Source organism: Cinclus cinclus, chromosome 8, assembly GCF_963662255.1.
Source record: "Cinclus cinclus chromosome 8, bCinCin1.1, whole genome shotgun sequence".
Classification (NCBI taxonomy): domain Eukaryota; kingdom Metazoa; phylum Chordata; class Aves; order Passeriformes; family Cinclidae; genus Cinclus; species Cinclus cinclus.
This window is the reverse complement of record NC_085053.1, coordinates 16,895,842-16,921,812: the sequence shown is the minus strand read 5'-3', so window position 1 is coordinate 16,921,812 and position 25,971 is coordinate 16,895,842. Positions and strand designations below refer to the sequence as shown.

At 41.1% G+C, this 25,971-nt stretch overlaps 2 protein-coding genes across 2 annotated transcripts; one reads left to right on the top strand and one right to left on the bottom strand.

Annotated features, from left to right (window-relative positions):
* Positions 1–7,196: 7,196 nt before the first annotated feature.
* On the bottom strand, positions 7,197–13,864 carry LOC134046835 (uricase-like). Its single transcript, XM_062497637.1, has 7 exons — positions 13,616–13,864; positions 12,727–12,843; positions 12,523–12,601; positions 9,197–9,383; positions 8,534–8,657; positions 8,121–8,204; positions 7,197–7,334 (listed from the first exon to the last, which is right to left on the bottom strand). Exons 1-7 carry the CDS (start codon positions 13,847–13,849, stop codon positions 7,197–7,199), a joined length of 963 nt encoding a protein of 320 aa, XP_062353621.1. The 5' UTR covers positions 13,850–13,864.
* A 1,391-nt stretch (positions 13,865–15,255) lies between these two features.
* DNASE2B (deoxyribonuclease 2 beta) lies at positions 15,256–24,858 on the top strand. The gene is made up of 6 exons (XM_062497072.1): positions 15,256–15,365; positions 19,069–19,246; positions 20,472–20,553; positions 21,553–21,714; positions 23,228–23,425; positions 23,958–24,858. Exons 1-6 carry the CDS (start codon positions 15,256–15,258, stop codon positions 24,311–24,313), a joined length of 1,086 nt encoding a protein of 361 aa, XP_062353056.1. The 3' UTR covers positions 24,314–24,858.
* The last annotated feature ends 1,113 nt before the right edge of the window (positions 24,859–25,971 follow it).

Below are 25,971 nucleotides of genomic sequence, written 5' to 3'. Positions count from 1 at the left end.
AAGAAGTAGGAAATGAGAGTGTGGTGAAAGTGGAAATGGTGTGGGAGGAAATGGTGAGGGGGTGCAGCTGAGAAGGGAGAAAGGGTGCTGCTTTCTGCCAAGTGGGGACGGGATTCAGGGAGAGGAAGGAGAAATTCCTGCAGTCTGCTGCCTAGGTAGTGGCCCTGTTTTCACTTTGACTTGGCCAAGTGTGAGGTGGCTATTCATGCTTGTGGTTACTGGTGTTAAAGGGAGAAAGGGGAGAGAAGGGACAAAGGCATGGTAATAGCTATGCCTTAGGTAAAGCTCCTGGTATATGCTGTATTACATAAATACATACAGCAGCATGCTTTCTTGGATTCTTCCTAACCTTTACATGGTACAATATATTTATTTGGAATTTGAAACAATAGGACAGAGATGTATTCCTCATTTCTTTGTCTGTCCCTTGTACTGAGCTTACACAGTATTGGTCTGTTAGCAGCAGATTTGTAAGTAATGGTCTGAATTCTGTTTATGCTTTTATTTATAGTTTGGTCATGTCCAGAGATACCTGCTGGGAGTAGGGCTCTGCTGGCAGACTAGATTCAACTAGAGATCATCAACCCCGCCTTGGGGAATTTTGAGCTATAGTCTGTATCTGGCTGATTTTGGACTGCAATTTAAAAATTATGCATGAAACTCCTAAGCATTTTAATACAGAATTAGGTATGTTTATGAAAAGAATCATGAAAGCAGTCTGGACATGCTAACCTGCACTGTATTTGTAGAATTATTTTGGATGAGAAGACATAGTGCTGTGTTACTGAGGGATTAATTGAATATTCTTTTTTTCTCCATTTGCATGTTTGGTGTGGGATTTACATTTTGTGGTCCTATGGAAGACAAAAATGAAGTAAAACATACTTATTTCAAGAGGGAGTAAAAATCTCCGCTGTGCAGACGTGAGAGTGCGTTTGATGACTACTGAACAAAGTTCTTTCTTTTACTATGCTTAATGAGCAAATAAATTGCATTCAGAAGCATCCAGATTTTATTTCCCCTTTGCTCAGCACCACTGAGTCATACAAATACAGGCCTAACAGAAATCTCCTTGAAAATGCAAAAGGGAATTTGGAAAATATTGGTCAAAACTGTGACAATTTTTTACTGTCTCTGATTTTTATTGTAGTTTCCTACTGTTCTCTGAGCTTTCTAATGCTGCTGTTTTCTTTGTGCAGTTGATCGTTCTGGTTTTGTCTCTTACATTTTCTTTGATGTTTCTGGGAGAACAAAAAAATCTTTTTAAGAGACTGAAGGGCTTAAAAGAGGAAGTCAAAGCCAGATTATTTTTAGCTGCCATTCCTCTTGCAGAAAACACAGCTGCTGTTGAGAGGAGGAAGCAACTGATAGGCATTACTGGATACCATGTCAGTAGTGCAGCTCTGAGTTGCAGAGCTATGCAAGAATCCAATTTAAATCATGCCCTTATATGTGCCTGCAGCTGGGAGAGTCCCTCTTCCTTAAAAGCCCTGCCTGGGTGCCCTGGGTGATGGTTAAGCTGCCAGCATCTGACTGCTCAGCTGATACAGGGGGTGAGTGTGATGATGGTCTTGGCTTTCACACTGAATCACAATTTTTAGAGAGACCTCCTCCTGGAGGCAATTTGAAGGAATAAAGCAGCCTGAGCTCCTCTGCCCTGCTGTTGGTCAGCACAAAAACAGTCATGCTGCAGCACGGAGATCTTCCCTGTCCTTCCTCTCTTCTAATATCAGAAGTGTAGAATCTCTCAGAATCTTTCATACACTTTTAGCACTATTTCAAAGCATTACAATATGTCTGTTCTGGTATGATGGGCGTGAAATATATTGGAATTGTTCATCAGCTCTGGTCACTCTCAAGCTGTGAATACACAACATAGCATATTCTCTTTGCATCCAAACAGAGCCAAGTACTGCACATAAAGCACACGGTAAGGCAGCTGTCAGCCTTACAAAGTATGGGATCTTTGGCAGTACCTGTCCACCAGGATCACTTTCTCAGTCCAGAAAAAATATCACTACTTGCTGCTGTTTCCCAGCCCTGCATGTTATTGTTCCCAGTTTGTTCTAATGTGCTGCGCTTGATCAGTTTGTAGAAGATTCTTTGCCTGTATAATTATAAGACAACATTCATCAGCTGTAACAAAGGGACTAGGCCCCCATGCATCACTCCTGGTTAGAAATGGCCCTGGCAAAATGTCTCATTAGGCTGTCACTGTCAGGGATTAATTGCTAAATGAGCTCTTCCTTCTTTTCCCTGCTTTTTTCCATCATGTTCAAATTCTACCAAATCCTTTCACTCTTCCTCTTTTTAAAAATCAGCATTGAATTGATCTTTTGTCTTCAACAATCCTCTTTCCACTGTTGTACTTGGTCTTATTTTCTGTGAGTCTGGGAGAAGCTGCAAATTTCTTACTTTTAGTGGCACTATTGTATAAAATTTAAAGGCTGAGTCTGAGTAGGACCAGAAAAATATTACCTTACTTTGTCCTCATTCTGTTTTTTTACTTTCAAGTCAAAACAGCAGTTCCTTCTCTTATAGGAATGGCTTTCGGCCCAACAATCATGTGGGAAATGAAATTACTGTAAATGTGCATGTGGAGGGTATAACAATCACTGGCTCATAAGCAGCAGGATAAATGGAGCACTGCAGAGGAGGGTCTGCTCTACTCTCCTTCACCTTGGGCAATTTACACGGGCAGTGGATTGGCTTCTTCATCAAAACAAGAGGACTTGGTGCTTGGAGATGTCATCCAAGAGTTCTCACCCATGTCCCGTTCTGTCCCCTCTGTTGCTCAGTTTGCACAGCAGTTTCCCCAGAGGGAGTGCTGAGGACAGTGGTTGTCTTTAGCCCACTGGCAGGGGCAGTCTCCATTGGCAGACAGATCTAATAAGTAGCTTTCATTCCTACTGGGAAAGTTTGTCTTCTTTTTAATAATGTAACAAAGTCATTAAATTACTTTTTGCTTAGCCCCTATAATTAGGGGGTTGATTTAGTGATGTTCATTGAGCTCTTCAATGTGTGTTCAATTCCCAGAATAACATTGGTTGGTAGTTGCTATAAATTTGGGGAATGCAACTTCAGGCACCTGGAGAACCCAAGGGGAGCACCTTGAAGACTGTAAGTGGTTCTTGGTCTCCATGTGAGAGTTTGATTGCTGCTGAAGGCTGCTGGTGAGTACTGGAGACCACTGTTGTATTTATATGCTGCACTCGTGAGCTCCTTGCTGAAGGAGCAGTTAAAACTGCTGTATCACCAGATGATCTGCTGGTAAGGCAGCAGCAAATGCCTTGGCATTGGCAGACTTACATTAATCTCAGGATGTTCTCTTCCCTTTTTTTGGGTGATTGCTATAATCCAGCTGCCCCTCTGTAGAGTACAATCTTTGGTACTTTATGTTGAGGATGCCTCTGATTTTAGCAGCTAAATTTTATCAGGAAATGGAGGGAAGGCTCATCATTTGCACTGATCTTTTGGATTCAAGAGTAACATTGCTTTGTCTTGGCCTGGTGGATGGTGGATGGTGGAAGGAAGTCCAAGTCCAAGGACTTTGTGGCTGAGTTTGTTCACAAGCTGGTGGCCAAACTGTGGGGAGAGAAGTGTGGAAATGGGTGTGTGCCTGGGTGTAGCAATCCTCTTTCACAAGGACACTTCAAATTTCCTCCTCCCTTCTGCATAAATAACGCATGCCAGTTTGCTTGGGCTTTCCTACCTGGAAGTATGCGTGTCTAGAGGATTTGAAAATGTTGCAGGAGTATGAGGCCATTAAAACTTGAACTCTTATCTTTTTTGGTCAGATTTAATGTAGAAGTTCGTTCCTAACGCCATACTTGAAAAGTGGCAGAAGCCTTCCACAGTACTCAGGCACTCTGGTTTCTGTTGTATTTCCTTCTGAATCAAATGTTTCCCTGCCCCCTCATTTACCTAATTTTGAGTCCCTGCAGTATTGTTTGGGTTGTTTTTTCTTTTTAGCAACAACTGCCCCCGGATCATGTTTTTTCTGATGTGATTGCCATAGATAAGTCATACATCAGCTGATCTAAGTGTCACTTATGCACATATTTTATACACATATGTGTGTGTATGTGCATGCATGCACTCAGGTACATGTGTGTGTCTTTCTCAGTCTGCTATTAATGATGAAAACAGAAAACATAGCTGACATGTGAGTTGACATTTTTGATCCAGTAACTGGAAACATTTAGTATGTTTCCCTTCTAGATACAGCTGTGCACTTTCCAGGAGGGATATGGTTGGCTGCTGTATATATAAAAATAGCGGAATTCTAAATTCAGAGGTATTTATTTTGAGATTTTTACCCAGAAACAGTTCTTTGGTCACTTTAAGTGGCTCAGCTCAGCTTAGAGTCAGGATTATGTACTCTTGATAAAAGCAAGGTTAAATTAAGAAAGGAAAAAGACAACGTTTACGGCTACTGTTTTTTTCTTCCTTAAAGTTAATAAAAACTGGCAGGTTTAAATATATATTGGAAATCAGGTAGCCATATATATAGAATAATGCAGTCAGGGAAGACAGATGATTTGTGCTGGTCCTGACAGTGGCATCTGCTCTCTGTTTTAGGTATTGGCTGATGAATTTAGCTGGTACATTTTATCTGTGTGACATTGGTTGTGCATGGAGCATGATGAGCAGCTGAGACAGCCTACGCTGGACTGTCTTGGCAGTTATCAGAATTGAACAGAAACAGGATGGGAAAGAATCAAAGAATAAAAAGATAATATGTTTGTGCTCTTGAAATACTGTTTCTTGGTAGGAGCCTTCAGCCCCTGTGAACTACTGGGATGTAGACCAGGACCAGGAAGGTTCATGTTATCAGCAAGAAGTTGTATTTTAAAAAGCAGTTTTACAATCTGCTAGCTGCTGCTCATTTTCATCAAGTGTGATGTCATCAGCAAAGCATCACAGCTGCTTCTGAGTAAAACACAGTAAGCAGCTTGAATAGCTCCTTAGCACAGGAACTGAAAAAAACATCTGTCTGAATGAAATTAATGCAAGTCCATCATGGAGACTGGATCTAATGAAGCCAATGGGAATTTGGTCAGATATCAGGCCCAAGTGAGTCTGGCTAACTCACATTTTCAAGAATGATTTATGCCACTGTTATCTTAATCTAGTTGCCATATGGGAAATTTGGCCTGCTTCCGATTGCTTAAGTACTTTCTTTAGAAGCAGTCTGCCCACATAAGTGACTCAGGTTTGCAGTGCTGGATGGAGCTGCACTGAGATGCTCTAAAGACAATGAATGTCTGCGTGTCTGGAGGTTTCTACAAATCACACTGAGTGAGTGTATGTGTGTGCTTATTAACACAGGAAAGACTCAGTAAACAGCTGCTCACTGCTTTGTGTCTTCATTCTGCCATGGAGGTTAGTCCACCATGACCTTGCAGGGCCACAAATGAAGCACAAAGAATAATGAAAGAAGCCCTGTGCCTAATGCTATAAATTTCTTATAAGGTAGAAAGGAAGTTGGCTGTGCAGATCTGCCTTGTTTCAGAAAGAGGTAAATGCTGAAAAGTTCAGTAAGATTCTTTTTCATCTATTTGTAGTGAAGTGTCATTTGGAAGAAGATGGGTCACTTTCTGAGGTGAAATTGGATGAATTAAAGTAGTTCTTTTACTTACGATGTTCACATTATATATAATTAGTAAATAGTCAAAAGCTAGTTTGTTTTTTTTTTTTTGATGTTGCTCTTTATTTGCCTTTAAAAGATACATTAATAAATTAAAAGCACCTAGAAGTGACAGAAGTAGCAAGACATAGCCCACCACTACGATACAAAACAATCTATGAAGGTAAGCGAGAATGTCCCCAGGAAAAGCTAGAAATGTTGTAAATAAAGCTTTCAGAATTGGCTGGTGACCAGAGAACATGATAGCTGGGATAGCTTCACTCCATGTTGTAATATTTCCTGTTGTTCAGGAGATAGCTCAGGCTGGTGGGCCATTCTTCCCTTGCATCTCTTATGCTCTGCTCATCAAGGCAAGTTTCCATCACGCACAGCACCTCAAAATGTCACACAGAGTAGGACATCTTCCCCGTTTTTGGTGCCTATGAATTTAATGATTGTACCCAGAGCAATGCTGCATGTCTGCCAAACTCAGGAGGCACGAAGGCAATTTAACTGCAGTTTTTAGAAGTTACTTTGGGCACTTGCCATTCGATTTGTACTCTGTCACATGGAGTCTGTGAAAATGATACTCAGAGAAAATGAGAGCAAGGGTTAGAAGCTGTTGGAAGCTGAGCAGGATTCCTTTTGCAAATGCGGTAGCCACAGTTTGTGAGATGAGAATCATTGACTGTATTGTTCTATCTCAATGTTCAAAACTATCACCTGGGGTAACTAAAATAAAATATATCTGTCTGTCTAGTTTTCTGCCTACCCCTCCCAAATGTAATAGGGCTACATAGGTTGACTCCTGACTGCTCAGAAGTCATGATAAGATTATTAGACTAAAGAAAACTGTTTAATTGAACCTTCAGAGATAGCCCAAACCCTCAAATCACCTCAGTGATTAACGTAAAAGTACTATAGTAACTATAGTCTGGTGAGTAGCAGCAGCAATCATGCATTCAGAATACATGCAGAGAAAGTAGTCAACATATGTATCTATACACACCACAAAGGAGATATGAGAGATGCTTTCTTTTTTCTTTGTGTTTCTCATTTCCTGCACAGAGAAATCTTGATTTTGACTGATTTCCTGTTCAGTCACTGGGTCAGAACCTCACCTCTGTAGATCAGTGTGGCACCAAAGGGTCATGACAGGTTATGTCAATGAAACAGCAGGTCTCGTGCCTGTATATTCATTTTACTGAAGAAATACTAATTAAGAGAATATAGAAATTCCCTGATTTTACATGTCAAAATCATGTTACAAACATCAAAATAATTGTTTCATTAAAAGATCTGGGAATAGCTAGTTTAAAAATTAATTTACTATAATGTTTCCAGTTGGGATTTTCCAAAGAGCTTAGGGTACTTCAGTCTGCAAATCACACTGTAATTCAGGGACAGACTTTGATTTCCAATTTTCTGAGGGTCCTTCACATATCCCATGTTCAGGAGTTCATAGAGGGAAAAGTAGTCAGCAATGGAAGAGGCCAATAAGGAGTAAACATTGATAGGAAAGCCATGCTGTTAAGTTTATCAGGAAGATTGAGTATAGCCAAGAGGTTTAGTTTCCCTGGGCAGCTGCCAGTCCAAACTGACATTTCCTCTCATCTCTCAACATGTGGCCTTGTGCTTCAAAAAACTTCTTCCGGCCAAGCGTGCAAGCACAGGAGCCATAAGGAGCTTCCACTGGAACCAAAACCTGAGGGGGATGAGCACAAACACAAAGGTTATGTTTGAGACAGGGATGTGTCAGTAGAAAATGCAGCTATTCACCTCCTTAATAAAATCATGCCCAGACCCTTTCTCTCTCTTATGAACATCAGTGGTAGATGCTGACATTATCACAAGTAAAAGTGGATCTATAATGTCCACCTGAAGGAGGGAAAGGATAGGAGACCACAGTATCAGAATCACAAGACTCTGGAGGGAAACTAGAGCAAAAACAGACTATAGACCACCAATGTCAAATGGAATAACCCAATTTTTCTCTTTCATGTGAGGGTAATGTAACAGACTTTCAGCTGTACCTAGCTGGCAGCCAGAGCAGCTGTGGAGGGAGAAGCAAATACATCTCACCCCTCACCTCTTGCCCTCTGCCTGATCCCAGGCTTGTGTCTCATCCATCTGGGATGCCACAGTGCATTCTACTTGGGTAAAATGCACAGGTTAACATTGTAATTGAGAGTCATATTCAGTGGAGAAAACAGGAATATTTTTTTTGAGACAGTCTCTGTAACAGATCCTTTTGATGTCCAGAGTATTCCACTTGACCCTTAGCTTTTATCAATAACACAAGAAGACAATTATTTGTGCTCCTTTTGTAATCACTGTAAGTCTTTTTTTAGAGGTAATGTGGAGCTTTTACTGGGACTGGGAGAAGAAATCCTGTTCACTTTAATTCTGCTTTATGTAGAACTGCTGCTATGCTTTGAGGCTGAGTATTTCTAAAGAGAGCAGTCAAATTGTATTTGAAGCATTTACTTACTTCTTTGTCATTGTTCAAGCCTAGATTCTTCATGTCTACAACATTATAAAAAGTGTTGTTCAAGACGACTTCTATCACCTGTACCTGAAACCATGAAAACAGATGAGACAATGAATTAGAGCACCTTTTCAGTCAACAGCCTGGCAGGCTTTTCACTCTGTGTAAAAAAGAAGAAGGCCACCCCCCAGTAGAGTTGATCAAATGCAATCTCATGAACATGTGTAGCACACCTTTCACTTTTGTTCAAGTGCTGCCAAGAACTGAGTGATGTTCTCCCCCATTGTGTTCCCAGCTGGGGAGTTTCCAGTCTGAGAACTGACAGAGAAAATAACAGTCTCATGTTGGTCTTTTCAGTGGTGCAATTAACATTCACTGTTGTTGAAGTAAAACGTCATTAGGAAGAAAGAAGATACCTGTGACACTCTGGAAAGGACAAGCATCTGGATACAGTTGACAGTTTTCTGGTAAGAGGGTGAATATTCCCCACAGTCAGGTGGTCCAGCAAAGGCTTCAAGGATACATTCACGGATTTTCTTCCTAGAGGTTACATATGGGTTCTTACAAAACCTTGCATCAGCTGCCTCTGCTTAGATATATAATGTTCCATTGTGGGGTGATTTTTGTTTATATTTTGCATGTCCTTTCTGACAAATTATGGGATTTTCCTGACAAATTATGGGATTTTTCTGACAAATCATGGGCTAGCCCATGGGATTTTGTGGAAGAACAATTTGTCCTGTCACCTAAATTCTGTTTCCTCTCCCCGTCCCCACCAGATATATAATTCACAAATAGGTTTTGTTAAAACTATTTAACAAATTAGTTATTTTATTCTCCTAAAGTATACTGAACACTGAATTGTTCCTTTGAGTCCTGTCCGATGGTGTACCCTTAGAGAGAGAAGTACCTCTAAGACACGCCTCTCACCCCTCATAACAAGAGCTTAGTGCTGCCACTGAGTGCCACTGTGAGTGGCTGGTGCACAGCAGTTGTGGATCTGGCCCTTAGACCTTCTGTATTGTATAGAGGGACTTTGTATAGTTTGGGAAATTAATATTACTTGATATAACATATACCATATGCAGTCAAAGTCAAAATCCTTGCATTCGCCATATGACCATTTGCAGAAGAGCTCTCCACATAGGATCCTGTCATGCCTTTCAGGAAGTGTGGTGTGTTCATTCTTATAGAAGCCTTCAAATCCAGACTGTGTTGTCTTCATAAGTTTCAGGTCCTTAATTCCAGCAAAAACAATCAGAGGACCTGTGATTAAAAATTTCAAGAAAATATGAGCTTCTTTTCATGCAAAGAAAGAAGCCTCCGGGTGCATACTTGCATTGACAGCCCCAGGGCCAGAAAGCAGACAATAACTTTCTACATACTGATATTGGCAGAAGGGTAAGAAACAAGACAGAAACTACTAAAGTCAGGCTCAAACTAGAAAACAAAGAATCCCATAAAGTGATCTGCAGTTAAGGAAAACTGAGGATAGACTTTTTTTATCTTGCTTGGAACTGGGACATGTGTTGGGTTGGCTCATGCTGATGTCAGTTTAGGAATGGCTCTAAAGGGAAATGAAATAGGCTACCAGTAATGTGATGTACAGTAAGAGGTGTGGTGCCTTTTCCAAAAACACAAGTGTAAAAATTCTCTGTATTTACTGCAAAAATTTACTGTATAAAGACAGTAATTTGCTTTAGATGCCCATCTGGTTGGGAGTTTTGCGTCTCTGAGAATGAGAGCCAGGAGCCAATGCAAATCCCTGCAGTTCAGCTAATGAGCAGGAGCTGGCACTGATACAAATGCCACCCACAGGTTCAAACTGACAGTGGCTTTGCTCTTAACAGCAAATTTTATAAATAGTGGCTGAGGATCACTGCTGCATGAGTGGATCATTGTCTTCTAAAGACCAAGCGGTTGTGATTGAACTTTTGCTTCTGACACACCTTGTGAACGGTGGCTATTTCAATTTCAAGCAGTCAGTCATTTGGAGCACACCAAGATGGTAACTGAAAATTTCAGTGACCAGAGCTGCCAAAAGGCTGACTCAGAGAAGCTTCGTGGCATGCAGGCTCATTCAGGGCCTGTGCAGATAGTGGCTGAGCCCAAGTTGCTGGTTTTGTGTTGCTCTTGGTGCTCACACTAGCTAGTTCCAAATTAATCCTTGAATATGTCAAGTGCATAGTAATCTTGCCTTGGATTTGGAAGACTGACCAATTTTGTCTTTAAATTGTGTCTTTGAAGGAATTTATACTGGAAATAATTCCACCATGGGAGACATTTCTAAATTACATGGCTGCTTAGACATTTGCATGTTTTTTAAACTTCTCTGTGACTGGATATTGTTGAAACTGCATCTTATCTTTCTTGTTTACATATTCATTATTGTTTTTGAATGAGTCTAAGAAGGTGTATCTATCATTTGCCTGTCTCCTCCTGTTATTTATTCAAGCTTTAAAAAAATGTATAAGAAGAGACTGACCTTGGACATACCTTGAATAATTCATCACTTGGCCATAAGACTGTGACACACAGGTATTAACGTAGTGGAGATACTATCGTGAACCTGGAGAGATATTTATCTTATATTCAAATACTTAGCCTTGTTTGAAAGAGCTCCTTGAACCAAAAGATTGACTGAAAGTGTGGCTGGCTGTGCAGTAATCAACCTGAAACTCACTCCAAAGGATACAGCACCCAGGGAGAGTTTCCAAGGTGAGCAGCTCATGCTGTGCTTTCAGAAGGCTTTGTGCTTGTGCTGTCTTCAGTTGACAAATTTTGATTCTGTTAAGTTACTTACAATGTTTTGAGTTTCCAAAAAATTCTGAGCCTTTTATCAGCTGATATAATGGCAAAAACCAGTTCTATTAAACCTTAGTAGTGGCTTTTTTTTTCATTATAAGAGAATTGTTAAAAGATAGGATTAACTGAGAAATGAACTCCTGTGTCTGGCTGATAGGTGCATAGGAGGATGCTAAATTTAGAGAACATTCTCTTAGAAGAAAAATAAAAGTAATTTGAAAATCTTCACTTTGGTTATTGTTCACCTAGGCAGGGAATTCTAAAGAAAAAATGAAAGGGCTACATGAAAGGAATTCTAGGAAGGAAAGGTGGTTTCTTCAGTAAGTTATAATTTTTCTTTGTGTAGAACCTGAAGTTGCAAAATTGTATGTTAAATTTTCATTATGATGAAAAATTCAATACAATCTACATTAAGAGCAGCAGCTTTTCAAAAAAATATAGATTCTTTTTGTTTGTTTCTTTTTTAAATTCAGGTGTCTTTTTTAACATTTTCCGGAAAATACAGTCTATACTATTGAGGCTGCCAAAAGTACAGAAGTAGTGAACATTATTAGAAACATGAAAAAAGATGAGGCTAAGAGGCACTGGACACTTGTACAGGCTTTCTCTGTTCTTTCAGCAGGGACACTGCTCAGATGCACCTTTCAAAACTTGTGCCCTGTCTGCAAGTGAAACTGGTCTTACCACCGGTACTGGGTAGGATGGGGAATAGTTCTAAGTTACATTAATGTAGTATAGATAGGGACTGAACTAGTGCCTAAACCCTCTAAAGCCATTGTGTGAAATGATATAGTGGCCTCAGCTCAGTTCCCAGTAATCCGGGAGATGCCGTAAACAAAACACTACCACAGTGAGACTGAACTTAGGCTTCTTTTTTGACTTAGCTATAGCAAGTACAGTTAATTTTTTCTCTCCCTTTGGAATGCCAAATCATGGACAAACAGCTGAGCTTGAATACCTGTCATTTAAGTAACTCTTGGTCAAGCTGAATACTGCTTTGTAACAAAACTCTTGGTCGAGCCAAATACTGCTTTGTTCATGTATGGTGTGCAAAAATAGTAAGCACACTCTGAATTATTTTCATGTGAAAAATGATTCACATATAGACCAGAGTGCTTATGATGTTCAAGCTAGTCTGGCTTGCAGCAATGAAATTGCTTTCTTAGAAATAAAATCTGGGCATGTTGACTGGGGTTTGAAAATTACTGCAAACCAGGCAATTGGCCTGCAGCAGTGTGGTATCAGGTAAAGATCACAGGAGACTGCAGGTTATAGTAGAAGGTAGAAAAATAAGCACCCTGTTCTCAGAAGGCTATTAAATCCTGTGGCAAGATGTAACAGTTCTGCTGGATGTGCTGTTGTAACCATTCCGTGTTTGGGATACACATACAAATGTGAGCTACATTAGTTCTTCAGCCATGTCTCAAGACATCAAGAACATCAAAATTACCATTAAAATATTCTTTGGTTTAGAACTCTGGAGCAGTTTGGCTGTGCCCTAAGCCCTGTAAAACCCATAGCTATCTCTAAAGCCATCTTCATCTCTTATTGGCAGAAATATTTACAGAGAAGCAGGGGACATTGCCAGTTCTTTTCTCACCATTCCGGCACTGCTCAGCTTCACAAAAGCGGATCCCATCGGGAACACATATGAATGAGTGGATGTGGGGAACGCCATCCTGCAATTTAGAGCAGACGTGTAAGTAAAAGTGCCATAAATACTATGTTAACTTGAAAACAGGAGCTAAGAGAGTGAGGAATGACTACAGCATAAGCAAATGGAATGTATTAGTATTTTAGATACCTCATACAGACGTTGCCATGGTACTTCTTGAACGTAGGTTTTGACGTACGCCACTTGGCAAAATGTTGTCATGAAGTGATTGCAGATATCTATAGCAAATTGTTCTAAACTTGGGATCTAAGGCAGCAAACAGTATTATTAGAAAGAAGCAATTACCCATGTACAAAAGTAGATTTTTCTGGTTGTTGTAAGAGTTTGGGAAAAATCAGTGTGGTTAAAAACACATTTCTCTTATTTCTAGCTTGGCTCACTGTGCCCAGTCATTTGACTGGCTTGCAGCATATGCTGCAAATAGCAGCTACAGTTGTGTCAAAAATCTCTCATTCTGTGATACAGTGAGCTGCAGTCCTTGGACTGAGAGAAACTGCTGCAGGAGTCTTATGCAGTGAGGATATAATGCTGGAATAATAATTTATTGTAATTATTCTGATTCATATGGTCATATTCTAATGCAGTTTTAGAGGGCAAAGATGGGATTTGGTCATGGAGAAATTTAGTGCTACAGATTGCCATTAGGATACATGCAATTGATGGCAGAAGGAACACAGAAGAATTAAGAGGAGTCTTATATTTGGAGACCTTCTGTTTAAAAATGCTATATAGGAATAATGAAGGATTATGGGCTGTTAAATTTAACATAAAAAAAAGAGATAGAGATGGCTTTTATATGACAAATCCACAAAAAACAGCGCTAGCTCTTGAGAAAAAGACTTTGGAAAACTAAGGAGTCCACAGGACATGCAGTGGAGGAGGAAGACTCCTTCAAATCACTGAAAATTACATTGGTACTGATCTGATATGACAATTGAATATAAAAAGTTAGTACAACTAATACTTCCAAATGAAGTTGCAAGAAACAGCAAGTCTAGTTAAAAAAATTAAAAAATACCCCATTTTTTTTGGCCAACACAAGGACAATATTCTTTATGGTGTCCGTAGGTATCACAAGAGAATTGTTTCCTTCCAAGTACTCCTGAGGAGAAGTCAGCCGGAGATGCGCACACACTTCCACTTCTTTAACAAAATGCTTCTTTCCCTCCCTGTGAAGGCGAAGGAACTTAATGGTATTCTTGCCATATTCACAGTTGAGCACTTCAATGTCCTTGATCTGCAAAGAAGACATGTGGCAGTTGTAATGAAATGCAGCAGAAGGCTGAGTTAAGCTGTCATGAAACAATGTCAATGAAACATAAAAAGTGCTTCTGGCCTTTAGTTTTGTAGTTACCTCTGGTAATAATTTTCATTATAAATTTTAGAGTCCTGATGGGAAGAAAAAATGCTTTAGGAGATTATTGTTATATTAGTAGCAGATGTGATAAAATTTTAAAATTTTCCAGGGGACAGTTTGTAGAGCAGGAGTCACAGTGAACTAGTCTCTCATTTGTCATCTGTGAATTAGTCTTGACTATATTGACTTATAGTCAAGTATATATTTAGTATATAGTCTTGACTTCACTCAGTCTCTTCTGGATCATTGGTTTTGTTTGCATTAAGCCCTATTATTTTTATCCTGCTTCTGTCAAACACATCCCATTTACATATTTCTTACAGTGTTAGAGAGGCTGTAGGTGACAAAATTCTGCAAAGGTTTTGAGGATTTCTGTTGAGATTCTGAGATTTCTGTCTAAAAAATCCCAGAGCTCATTGCACTAGACTGTCCATGAGGCTGAAATATCCCATACTCCGTATCAACAACTTTTAATGTAAATCAGCCCCTTCTCATGTAGGCATAATGAGGAGGGAGAAAGATCATTTTCCACACCAAAATAGACAAGCTGAAGCCTTTTATGTGTGAGTTGCTAAAAGATTATCAGATGTAAAATTGCTCAATTCAGACATGTTTGTTCCTAAGAGAAATGCTAATGGACTTTTAAAATAGTTTTTAAAAAGCGTTAGCTAATTGTAAGTAAATTCCTTTGGTTCAGAGATCAGAGCGTTTCTCCAGCTTAGTCCCTACGGGCTCGATCCCCGGGGGTGGCTGAAGGATCCCCGGGGGTGGCTAAAGGATCCCCAGCACCGGAGCCGGCACGGGGCGAAGGCTGCACTCCCTGCGAGGGCTGGGCGGAGAAGTAAAGAGCTGGAAAGGAAGTTGTTTTACTTGTCTGAGCACCAGGGGTTTGTTTCAGATGTGAAAAATTTGTACGTCAGTCACGGAGCAATAAAAGGAAAACAAAAATGGTTTCGGTATGTGCAGGTTGGAGGTTTTTTTAAAGCGGAATACCCTGAGTATTCTAAATAGTCAAAACGGGGGTTTTTTGTTGGTTTTTTTTGTTTGTTTGTTTGTTTTTTGTTTTCTTTTTTGTCAAAAACATAACTTGTCAACTGTCATTTTGTTGCCCAAAGAAATTGTGAGCGGTTTCCGGCGGCTCCCAGGCGCCCTTGTCCCTGCTGCGGAGCCGGGTTTGCCGGGCTGGCTGCGCCGTCCCGGGGTGTGCTCCCCGCTCTGTGGGCAGGAGCTGACAGCTAACACGGCTCGACTTCTCCTTTTAAAGCCACTCAGGGCTCGCCCTGCGCAGCCGGGAAACCAAAATGCCCGCGGGATCTGCATGGTGCCGCCTTGCTGTGCTCCTGCTGTTCTCCGTGCCCCTGTGGGCAGCTGAGATTTCCTGCAGGAATGAAGACGGGGAGACGGTGGACTGGTGAGTAAACACTGTGCAGGGCAGAAACGCTGGGTGAGTAAATTAATAGAGTGAGATTAAACCGCGGGAAGTGGGTGGGTCACCGAGAAGCAATGCAAAGGCAATCGCGGGTTCAGCACTGTTGGCCCGTGAATAGTGGCTGAATGCCGCGTTTGAAAAACCTGGGATAAATTATTGGAATCTGATTTCATTTCCCTGAACCAACCACCGTGCTGCATCATGACGAACTGCAGGATAATCAAATAATCACAGTTTTACACGGCGTTCGCCTCTCATGATCAAAGGGAACATAACCTGTGTTGGGTTGCTCGCCAGCGGCAGCCCCAGGGGCACGGCTGGCCCAGGAGGCGCCGAGCAGGGAAGGCACCCGCACGTCCCTTTGGCTGGTACCGAACAGCAGCGCGGGGGCCTCCATGACCTTGTTCCCCTTGCTCCGGCACTGAGGGGCAGCGAGGCTGAGCCCCCAGGGCTGAGCCCCCGGGGCTGGCGGCAGCAGCGGGGCCGAGCCGCTGTGCCCTGTGACTGGAGCAGAAGTCGCTCCCAGCCCGGAGCTGCCATCGCGGTACCGCCCGTGCCACCCCACCGGCCGCAGCGAGCCCAGCTTCGGGTGTTGCATCATTAATTGGATTCGTGCGCTTTCAGGATGAAAAGACGCAAAGTACAACTGCATCATATCCAGCCCCGATTTAAAAAGTGAAATGAGGGCTCTTTAAAAAGAGCATGTAGGATTCCTGAGGATAAAACAACCAATTTCAAAAGAAAAATGTTTTTCTTGTGAACAACGATTAGTTTGGATAGAAGTGCAAAAGAAGTAGGCCCATCCCTTTCCTTGCCCACAGAGCTGACTGCAGGTGAGGCAGGTGCTCCTCACACCACAGGCAGGAGCACAAAGCTGATTTTGCTCTCTGTAGGCATAGCGTCAAATGTATGAGGGTCTATCCATCCCTATAACTTGTCACCTTTGCCAAGGCCCTTCTGGATAATGTAATTTTTTTGGGAATCAGACTCTTGGTGCAGCTACACAGGAACTTAAATAAGATATTTCATGTCTCTCTAAACTGGAATTATTCCTTGGAGAATGAGGGGTTTTTGTAAAAAACAAACCTAAAAAAACAATCACACAAAACCCAAAGATATTAAAAGCTCGCAGACCTATATATATATATATATATATATACAAACTGTACATTTCTTAAATGAAGACAATTTTGGTATTAAAATTTTCTGATAAATTCTTTGAAGGCTGGGGCTAGGAGTAATTCACCTGTGCCTCTATGTGAATGCCAGTGACATAGGGCCTGTTCCAGAAGGGAACTTGGGGATCTGCACAGGCAAATCCATGTTCCCTTTCACAAATTTAGCAGGTGGGACAGGGGGATTTCTATTTCAGTATGCCCTGATCAAAAGAAGAGAAACTTGCTTGTCTGCTGGGGGCATCCTATTTTATTGAGAAGAAAGAGTCAGCCTTTGGATTCTGGATTTGGTTGCTATGAAGCTGACAGGAGGAAGCAGAACTGAAACTGCTGAGAAGAACCTCCTCTTAAACAAAATACATCAATGCCCTTTCAAACAAACAGCACTGCATTATATTCACTTAGCAAGAGGTTTATGTGAGTTCCTGCTATGCAGTGGTTTCACCCTGCAGTATTCCATTACTCAGTATTCACACACCCTTTCATTTGCACTGAACCAGAGGAGTCACTTGTTTTATCTGACCTGGTCCCATCTGTGCTCCCCAGCTGGGCTGGCAGCTCCTCCCCACAAGCAGTACTGGGCGGGCAGAAGTCTCCTGTGTTTTCATTTCCCTCTGGATTTTATCCCACAGTCCTCACTGCACCTCTCACAGGGGCTACCAGAGCAAGCAGCCCTAGGATTGGCTCTCTGAGGAGGGCAGAGTCTTTCCTTTATTCATCTAAACTCACTGTATTCTATGGGAAGCCTTCCCTGCAAGTAAGCGCCAAAACTATGCTTTCTGAGAAATGTTGAGTCAAGGACTGAAGCAACCATAAACACTGTTTGTTTGGTATTTTTTAAGGGGATGGGGAGAAAGGGAATAATTAAAGATGTGATTCTTGCTTGTAAATTGTGTTTAGTCACAAGCAAACAATATGACAATGCTAATCTGGTTTAAGCAGATTTGCTTTTGCTTGGTTCTCAGGAAAATAACTTCTACTCTGCTCCCAAATGCCTAAGTTCTTGAGAAATTTCCTGTGCACAAATAGCAGTAAAGATTTTATACAACTTTAATTGGTAATACACTCATCTGGCTTTCTGGAAAGAGCAAAAACATGTATCCAGTGGGAATTGGCAAGCAATTTCCTGACAGCTCAATGACTAGCATTTCGTAAGCATATCTGCTAAGGTGGATTTGTCAGATGCAAGGCTGTAAACACTTCCAGAGCATAAATCTTTCAGTAGATTTCAAAGTAGTTTGGAAAGGCTTAATCTACTAATTTTTGGATCAGCTCTCACTACTGTAACTACTGCTATTCCTCTCCTTTACAAATCTTTATTTCATGTAAAGGGATTGTTGTGGCTCCTGGTGTGTGTATAGGCATAGACCACTCTCCCCAGCCTAGTTATATAAATCACTTTCTTTTCTGTGATCCGTCATCAGAAATTATTTCTCCTGAGATAGTTTAGGGAGATCATTCAGTCAGTGGCAATGCTGGTGGATTACCAGGATCACCACTGGTGTGTGGTTTTATTCTGCCTGTACATGTACATTTCCCATAGATTAGATGTTCCTCTCTAGCAAAATCTTTTCCTGCCTCTTCTTACTTTTGTTTGGAGATGTCTTTTGTGACCAACTTGAGCCTATAAGTCAACTGGGGAAGGTTTACTCCTCTTAATATACTTGAGGGGCTAAGCACAGGCTGCATTTCTGTTAAATAGTATAGAGTCAAAATAATGCCACTCAGTCCTTACTGTTGACATTAATAGCAAATTACTCAATTACAGCCCTCAGAGAAAGTGGCTGAGTTAATTACATTGTGATTAATTCTATGGATTTGTCCACTGGGAAAACTTGTTTACTTCATCAGGAACCTCAGCATGAACTGAGCCATTTACTGAAAATATTGAGTACTTTACAATTTTGAAGAGATTTGTATTCCTGGCTAATGGTTTGAAAACTTCCAGTCTGCAACAGTTCATCTGAGTGCAAACCTGTTCTGAAAAGTAGGATTAGAACCACATTTTGTCATTTTGCTTTATACTTATTGTGATACATATAAGCATAATATATTCATTTTAAAATTTAAATACCTAATTTAAGCTATTTCATATAAAGTCATATTTATATAATATATCAATTGTTTGACCTGGGGGAATGTTAGACTGGGTTTGGGACCTGAGATTCTTTACCAGAACCAGGAGCAATAGGAATTTCATGGACTCGACCAAAGCTACCTCAAATTCTTCAGGGGTACCAACAGTAGTCTGGCCACAGCAGCAGGAGTTTGGGTCTGAATCAGCCTCCCTTGCTTGCTAAGAAGCAAAACAAATTTGTGTGCTGTCGGGACTGTGCTGCCAAATTGCAGCTGGTTCCTGGGCTGGCTCATAGCTTTGAGGCTGAGATGTCCGCAGTGCTTCCCCTCCAGCCCAGGCATCCCTGGATTCACCCTTCTCAGGGAAGGAGATACTGATTTACACATTCAAACAGGATGGTGGTAAAAAAAAAAATTGCTCTTCCCTGTTGCAGGTTTGCTCTTTACAAGCTGCCAAAACATGCCAAAGGACAGATTCCCATGCTGGGACTGGAATACCTGTACATGGATGCCCTGGCTCCGCAGTGGCAGCTTGGTAAATATCTCATCAACATGACACAGGGTGCTCTTGGACAAACACTGCAGCAGCTGTATGAGACCTATGAATCCAAGGTAAGTGACATTTCATTTTTGTTAGTGGGTTACTTGATATTATATGCAGATGACATGAAAACACGCAAAATAAGCCCATAAGGCCAGGTCTGACCAATAGATCTGCTAAAAGACACAGAGGAGGAGCAACTTGACAGTTGAGCACATTACTTGCAGTTTTTTCTACAATTAGGGATAATCCTCAAACTTCTAATTTCTAGTCAAGCTTTTGATGTAGTCCATCAAGAAAAGAGTGCTTGTACATTCTCTCTTTGGCTTCTTTTCTGCAATTCATGTTGAGCAACATCGGATGTTGTGAACTCAAACCAAGGTCAGTGGTAATTGTTACAGACACTTGTCCTAAGCTGTCCTATGTGCATATGTTTCATACTCTGACTCAAATCAAATCTGCGTTTTCATCGTCCCCCTGAGATCACTGTGACTGCTCCAGCAGTGATATGCTGCTTGTTGTCTTTCTTTTTTGCTCCCACACTGGCACCTCACTTACATTTGTGTGAAGTGATTGTAAAATATCACAAGATCTCCCTATAATTAATTTTTTTCCCATCTATGTATTATTGTTGGGAGTCTGGGTGTGTCTATGCATTTCTCCCATGGGTTTGTGGTAGGGTGCAATCAGTTTGTATGTAGAAGAGTCCCCCAGAAGTCACTCAAATGTTGGCAGTCCAGAAAACTGTCCTATCCCAGGTCTTGCTGTAGTTGTAATAAACTGTTTACAAACTCATACTACAGTGGGAGGGAGGCATGTCCCAGCTTCTTTGGAGTTCTCTATTCAGGGGAAATAAGGTGTGCCTGTATGCAAATATTTTGTGAAAAAACTTTAATTGCTTGCCCTTCATAAGAACAGTTGTCATGTTTATTTTTACTCAGCAAGCATTTTTACCAGATCTGATTGCTAAATCAGAGAGTGGCCCAGAAAACAGAGTAGAACTTCTTTGCAAGCAAGTGCCCACTACTGTCTTAGCAAGCACATTCAACCCTTGGGAAAGGGCTACTGCAGTGATTAAGAGAACTTCCCCTGTCAGCTGAGGCCTTAATGCTGAGTCTTCAGGTTTGTTTTACTGTAATGTCTGTGGAGACTGTGCAGCTGAACTGGGAGCAGGGTTAGGCTCGTGATGTTCACACACAGGAATCCTGAATTCTTTCTTCTGTTCCCAGCAGATGTTTGCTTAAATGCCTTCTTTTTACTGAATGTCATATTTCAGAAATGTGTGTTTCCCTGCAGAGGAACACCACTGCTTATGCAATATACAACGATGAGATCCCTGAATCAGACTCCAAAGGGTCGAAATGTGGACACACCAAAGGTACAGGGAGAGTCCCAAACTATTTTCATCTTTCTATAGTTGCAGATAGCATCTACTTGTCTGTCTGTTTGTCTATCTGCATATCTAAAATTCCTGCCTAAAGCACAACTGAAGAGTGATTTGCATGGTGTGTGGTTTTTGTGTAGTTACCTATGCTGCAGCTTCTGTTTTGGTTTTGCTACACCTTTGCTGGGTGAAGGATCTTGGAGCATATGGACTCTTTGTTTCAAGAGTTGAAACTAATACAGATCCTGTTATCACCATCCTGTGCCTGATGGCAGAGCAGTACAAAATGTGAAGGGAAAGATACCCTCAACAGAAACCCCTCCAAACTTTCTGGGACAAGAAACTGCTGCCAAGATCATGGAAGCACCGTAGGATGTAGCTACAGAAAATCGAGACTTTAAATAAATGTAAACTTCAGTGGAGATTAAATGTTCCCCTGAGGAAGCCAATATGGTTTGCCCGATGTGGAAACGAGCATATTTCACAGAGCTTTTGCAGTATTTTCAGGCTGCAGCAATGGGCACAGCTCAGGAGCCATGATTCACCCTGGAGGGGAGAAGCATAGCCTGTCTCTATGCTGCTTCCCCATGGGGGACAGTTTGGTCTGGGAAAGAAGACATGCTGTTGACAGAATGTTTCCCCTTATATCCAGTGAATATTTAAGTGAATAAAGATGGACAATGGAGAGAAAGTCACAACCACTAAGTCATCAGAACTCTTGAAGACAAAATTTGAGCAGAGGAAGGGGGTGTGAGAGGATTTTTTTCAAATAAAACATGGTGGCAGTTTGAGCTGTGCAGGAAAGAACTGATGCAATTTTAATACAATATCAGTGTATCGTATGGTCTACTGATCTACTCTAGAACAGCTTACTGTAGACATTAACACATTGAAATGTGGTATCTGCAGCAGCAAAACCAAAGTAGGGTACATTTCTATAATCTCAGAGTTTTTTCCTCCTTAATTCATTTGCAGTAACTTCTATTTTGACAGGATTTCTGCTGCTGGATAAATCACAAGGCTTCTGGGTGATTCACAGTGTACCCTTGTTCCCTCCAAGCCCTGAGGATGGTTATGGATATCCACCTACTGGGGAGTCCTTCGGACAGACAGCCATCTGTATAACCTTCAAATATGATCAGTTCACAGAAATAGGTACAAAAAGCTGCTCCCTAAGAAGGCCTTTGTCCCACCACACCTCTCTGACTCCTTTCCTTGAGGTTTCACCTCAAAAATTCCTCATTCTTGACCTTTTTTTTGTGATGTTGGGAAACCAAGAGGGGCCTGGAAAAAGCATTCTTGGCTTCAGTTGTTTATCCAATGATTTCCTGTGTGAATCTGGGAAATTCACTCTTCCACTCTCTTTTCATCTCCCTGTGGGGGTCTATCAGGATAATAATAGTCACAAGTGCGTATCAAGAGTAAACACAGTCCATGCAAACAAAATGCTTTGGAAATGCAAAGTAGGATGATTAATAATTTTTAACAGTAATAGCTCAGTCAGCAACAGTCATCTGCAGTTCTAAAAATGTAAGGCAACTACTGCTTGAAGTGAAGTAGTAGCTTTGACTCATCAGAAATATGAAGTATGGAATAAATAGCACCTAGAATTTTCCCAGGTATTTCTTTGCCGCAAAAATTGCTGTTACTAAATATATAGAAACCCCAAAACCCAACAAAATATAGCTGCAAGATTCAGAACTATCTGGCAATGATAACTGGTACTGGAATCCTGAAAAGGGACTATTGAGAGAGATTACAAGAAGTCATATTGGCATGTTCCTCAACTCTTTTCACACTGTTTTTTCACTCTTCTCTCAGTTACAGGCATCAAACTGTATTATTGAAAGATTCATGCTGTGCAAATTGCCAGCCTGGCCACACCTCAGGGCTATTTAACCCAGGTTCCTGTTTGTGGAAACGCATCTATGCATGTGTTTAGCAGAAGGGGACAAAAAATGAGATGCATATGCTAATGCTTTTCCTGCCTCATCCTCCCAGCTTCTGCTAATCTGATTCAGGGATTTCCTGAGCCAGAAAGACTGGAATGTTTCTGATGGACTGATGGCCTCACCTAGTGAGCCCATTTGTTCCTTTGCTGTTTATGCTATCCATGGCAAGGACTTCTACAGTTGAGCTGTGCACTGTTCAGAAAAGGGGATTCCTTCTGCAGGTTCAATCCAGATGCTGAAAATCATGTTCTGTTCCCCTTAAACCAAACCAGACCCTTTGGCAGCTCATCTGTTTGCATTTGGCTTGGCAGCTGTAACTGACTGGAAACTACTCCTGTAAATACAGGCAGGTTTTACACATGATGTCTGAGTGCTCTGTGGCTGCAGAGAGGCTTGAAGATGAGCATGGGTGGGAGTGACAGTGGACCAAGACCACCAGTTAACAATTCTGTTAGAAATAATGAGATGTAAGTGGAAAGTCTGAGCATACTCTTCCAGTCAGTCTTTGTGCTGCAGGGTCAGTCAGAATACAGAGCAATACACAAATTCTTGGTTGCTAAAATAAGATACTTTGACACTTAGTCTTCACAACCTATCTCCTAGATGAGTTAAGAAGGATTTATGTTCTCTGTCCAAGACAGAACTTTGCTCTTTGAATTGCTTTTCTTTAATCCATTTTAATTCTGCATGTGTTCATTTCTGTGGGTTTTTCTCAGACCAACAGATGCTGAGTTATAATCCAGGAATCTACAGCTGTTCCATCCCTGACATCTTCCAAGCTGATCTCACAAATCTCCAGAAACTCTGTGCAAAGTCCAGGCTGCCCTCAGTCCCCTTGCGCCACCTCTCCAAGCTCCAGTCAGCTCATGGGGAAACCTTTCTCCACTTTGCAAAGTCACACTTGTTCATAGATGGTAAGAGACCCTTTTGCTCTCTAGAGAACACGTTCTTAAAATATAAATTAATAAATAATTTTAAAATTCGTATTCTCTCTGAGGGGGGAAAAAGAAGTTCAGCTTCAGAAATAAATGTAACAGGGCAAGGTGTGCTGTCCTATCCTAATGTTCTCTCAAGCCCACAAAGCAAAAAGCTGTCTGATCCATCCTAAGGTATTCAGCATTTAGATTTTCAAGAAAATTTTGTTCCATTATTCAGCAGTAGCAACAAAGAAGAAATAGGGGGTTTGAATCATCTGGGGTCTTTTTGGTATGAAGAAGACTTGAAATTTTTTTGTTCTTTCCCTTTTTTCCTGCTGTTTGTTTGGTTTACTAGGAGAAAAAGTAGAAATGAACTGAAAAAGTAAAAATAATGGGAGGGGGCAAAATTCCCTCTGACTGACTTCATGCATTACAATGAAAGAAACACAATTTAAATTATGCTTTTCAGTCTGTTCTTAAATGAAGGAACATGAAATGCTGATTGCCCACACCCTGTGTTATTCCACAGATATCTATGTGGCCTGGATGGCTCAGAAGCTGAAGACTGATTTGTTGGCTGAATCCTGGCAGCGTTCTGGTGAAAAGCTTTACTCAAATTGCTCTCTTGACTACCACGTATACAACATAAATGCAATAGGGATGCCATTGAACTCCACCTTTCATTCCATTAATGATCATTCTAAATGGGCTGTTTCAAGGAAATACAAAGATCAGTGGACATGCATTGGGGACTTGAACCGTGCTGCCGAGCAAGCTTGGAGAAGTGGTGGGTTTATCTGTACCCAGAATGAACAGATCTACAAAGCCTTCAGGCATTTGATAATCCACTATGAAAGCTGCACTTCTGCTCCCAGAGATCTATAAACAACCATTCCTGCCAACCAGCACAGCCCTTCTTGCATGGAACTGTAGGAAATGTTTCCCTTGATCTGTATTTTCACTCTGAAAAGCAGCCCTGTGAGTTTGAGATGTGCTAGGCTGTCCCCTTGTTATCTGTAGGAGCAGGTGGTGTGCAGGTGAAGGGCAGCTGGTTTCCTGTGCTGTGTGTGCTGGAACCTGCTCTGTTGCCTTGGCTCCTGCCAGGACTCTGCTGCACAGGGCTGCACCAAAGCACATCTCTCTGAACTCCCTGCACGGGCATCCCTGGGCAGCCTGGGAGAGGGGCTGGACATGGGACAGGAGAGACAACAGAAACATCTCTCATGAGCTGGGCTGTCAGGACTGGGCAGGTAGCAAGGGATAAGTACCCCCAAATACTTCAAAATTGCTCTGGATTTCTGGAACAATTGAGATAAACTGCAGCATTTCTGCTCAGCTTGGGCTGAATCTCTAAAAGAGCTGAGAAAATTAGATCCAAACCAGGGAAGTCAGTAGATTTGAGGACAGGAAGGCCTCGTTTTTACGTGATTAATTTCTAGAGAATTAATGAATTTTAAATCATTCTTTAAATTGTCTGTAACCAATAGCTTGGGAATATTTCTAGTGCTTTTATTCATGTACAGCAATTTTATAAACAAATAAACATTTCCAAAGTATGAATAAGCAAAATAAGGAGTAACAATGGTCTGTTTGCATTCTCCCTCTTCCATCTGTATAGTTATTTGTGGTTGGTTACATTGTTTTATAGCTGCCAAAGGAAAAGGAGGCAATTAGGAAAAAATATAAAGAGAAAAATATATTTGAAGAAAGATATTATTTTACCTGCATTTTCACATTACAACAAATGTGGCTGTTAATTTTCAGTATCTTCAGTCTCAGGCTTAGGACCTGAAGTTAGTTAGCATGGTCTTGCTATGAAGACAAAGCTGATTTGAAATATCCCAATGCACTCTTGTGTTCAGATTTCAAGTGTTTCTGTTTAATATGTTCCTAAATATATTTATATGTTTCTATCTCTTCTTTTTTTCCTGAATTGCTAGTATAAGCTCCAATCTGAAGATCTGGCTGTCCCACTGATGTTTCTGTTTTGCTGTGTTCATAGTCCCTACCAGTGATCACCCATGGAAGTAGGTAGAAAGAAATGCCCCACAGCCACAAGAGGTTGCCAAAGATTTATTTTCCTTTGACCCTGAACAATCAGCCAAACAACGAACTGTACAAAGTGTCAGAAGAATTAATTTCAGAAAACATTTGTCCATATTTCTTGAAGTAATAGAAATAATGTATGTGCCCTACTTAATGAAGGGAATTGTACAGGAATAGCTATCATAATTAGGCAGTCTGGATTGAAGGTAGCTCATAGCTTTAGTCTCATGGCTCAGTGAAAATAGTGTTGTTGCTTACATGTTCTGCAATAAATTTTTATTTTATTTTCTCTCCAATAACATTTGATAGATAATATATTTGATAATGTTCTTTCTCTGATGCCTGTCAAATTACTTTGCATATTTATTCTTGTTTTGCTAGCTGTGGTCAAGCACCACCTTTTGTGGCAGTGAAAATTGCCAGTGACACAGAACACTGTGCCATGGGATGGCAGGGTATCGCTCAGATAAGCCAAGACAAAATTAATTTATCTTGCC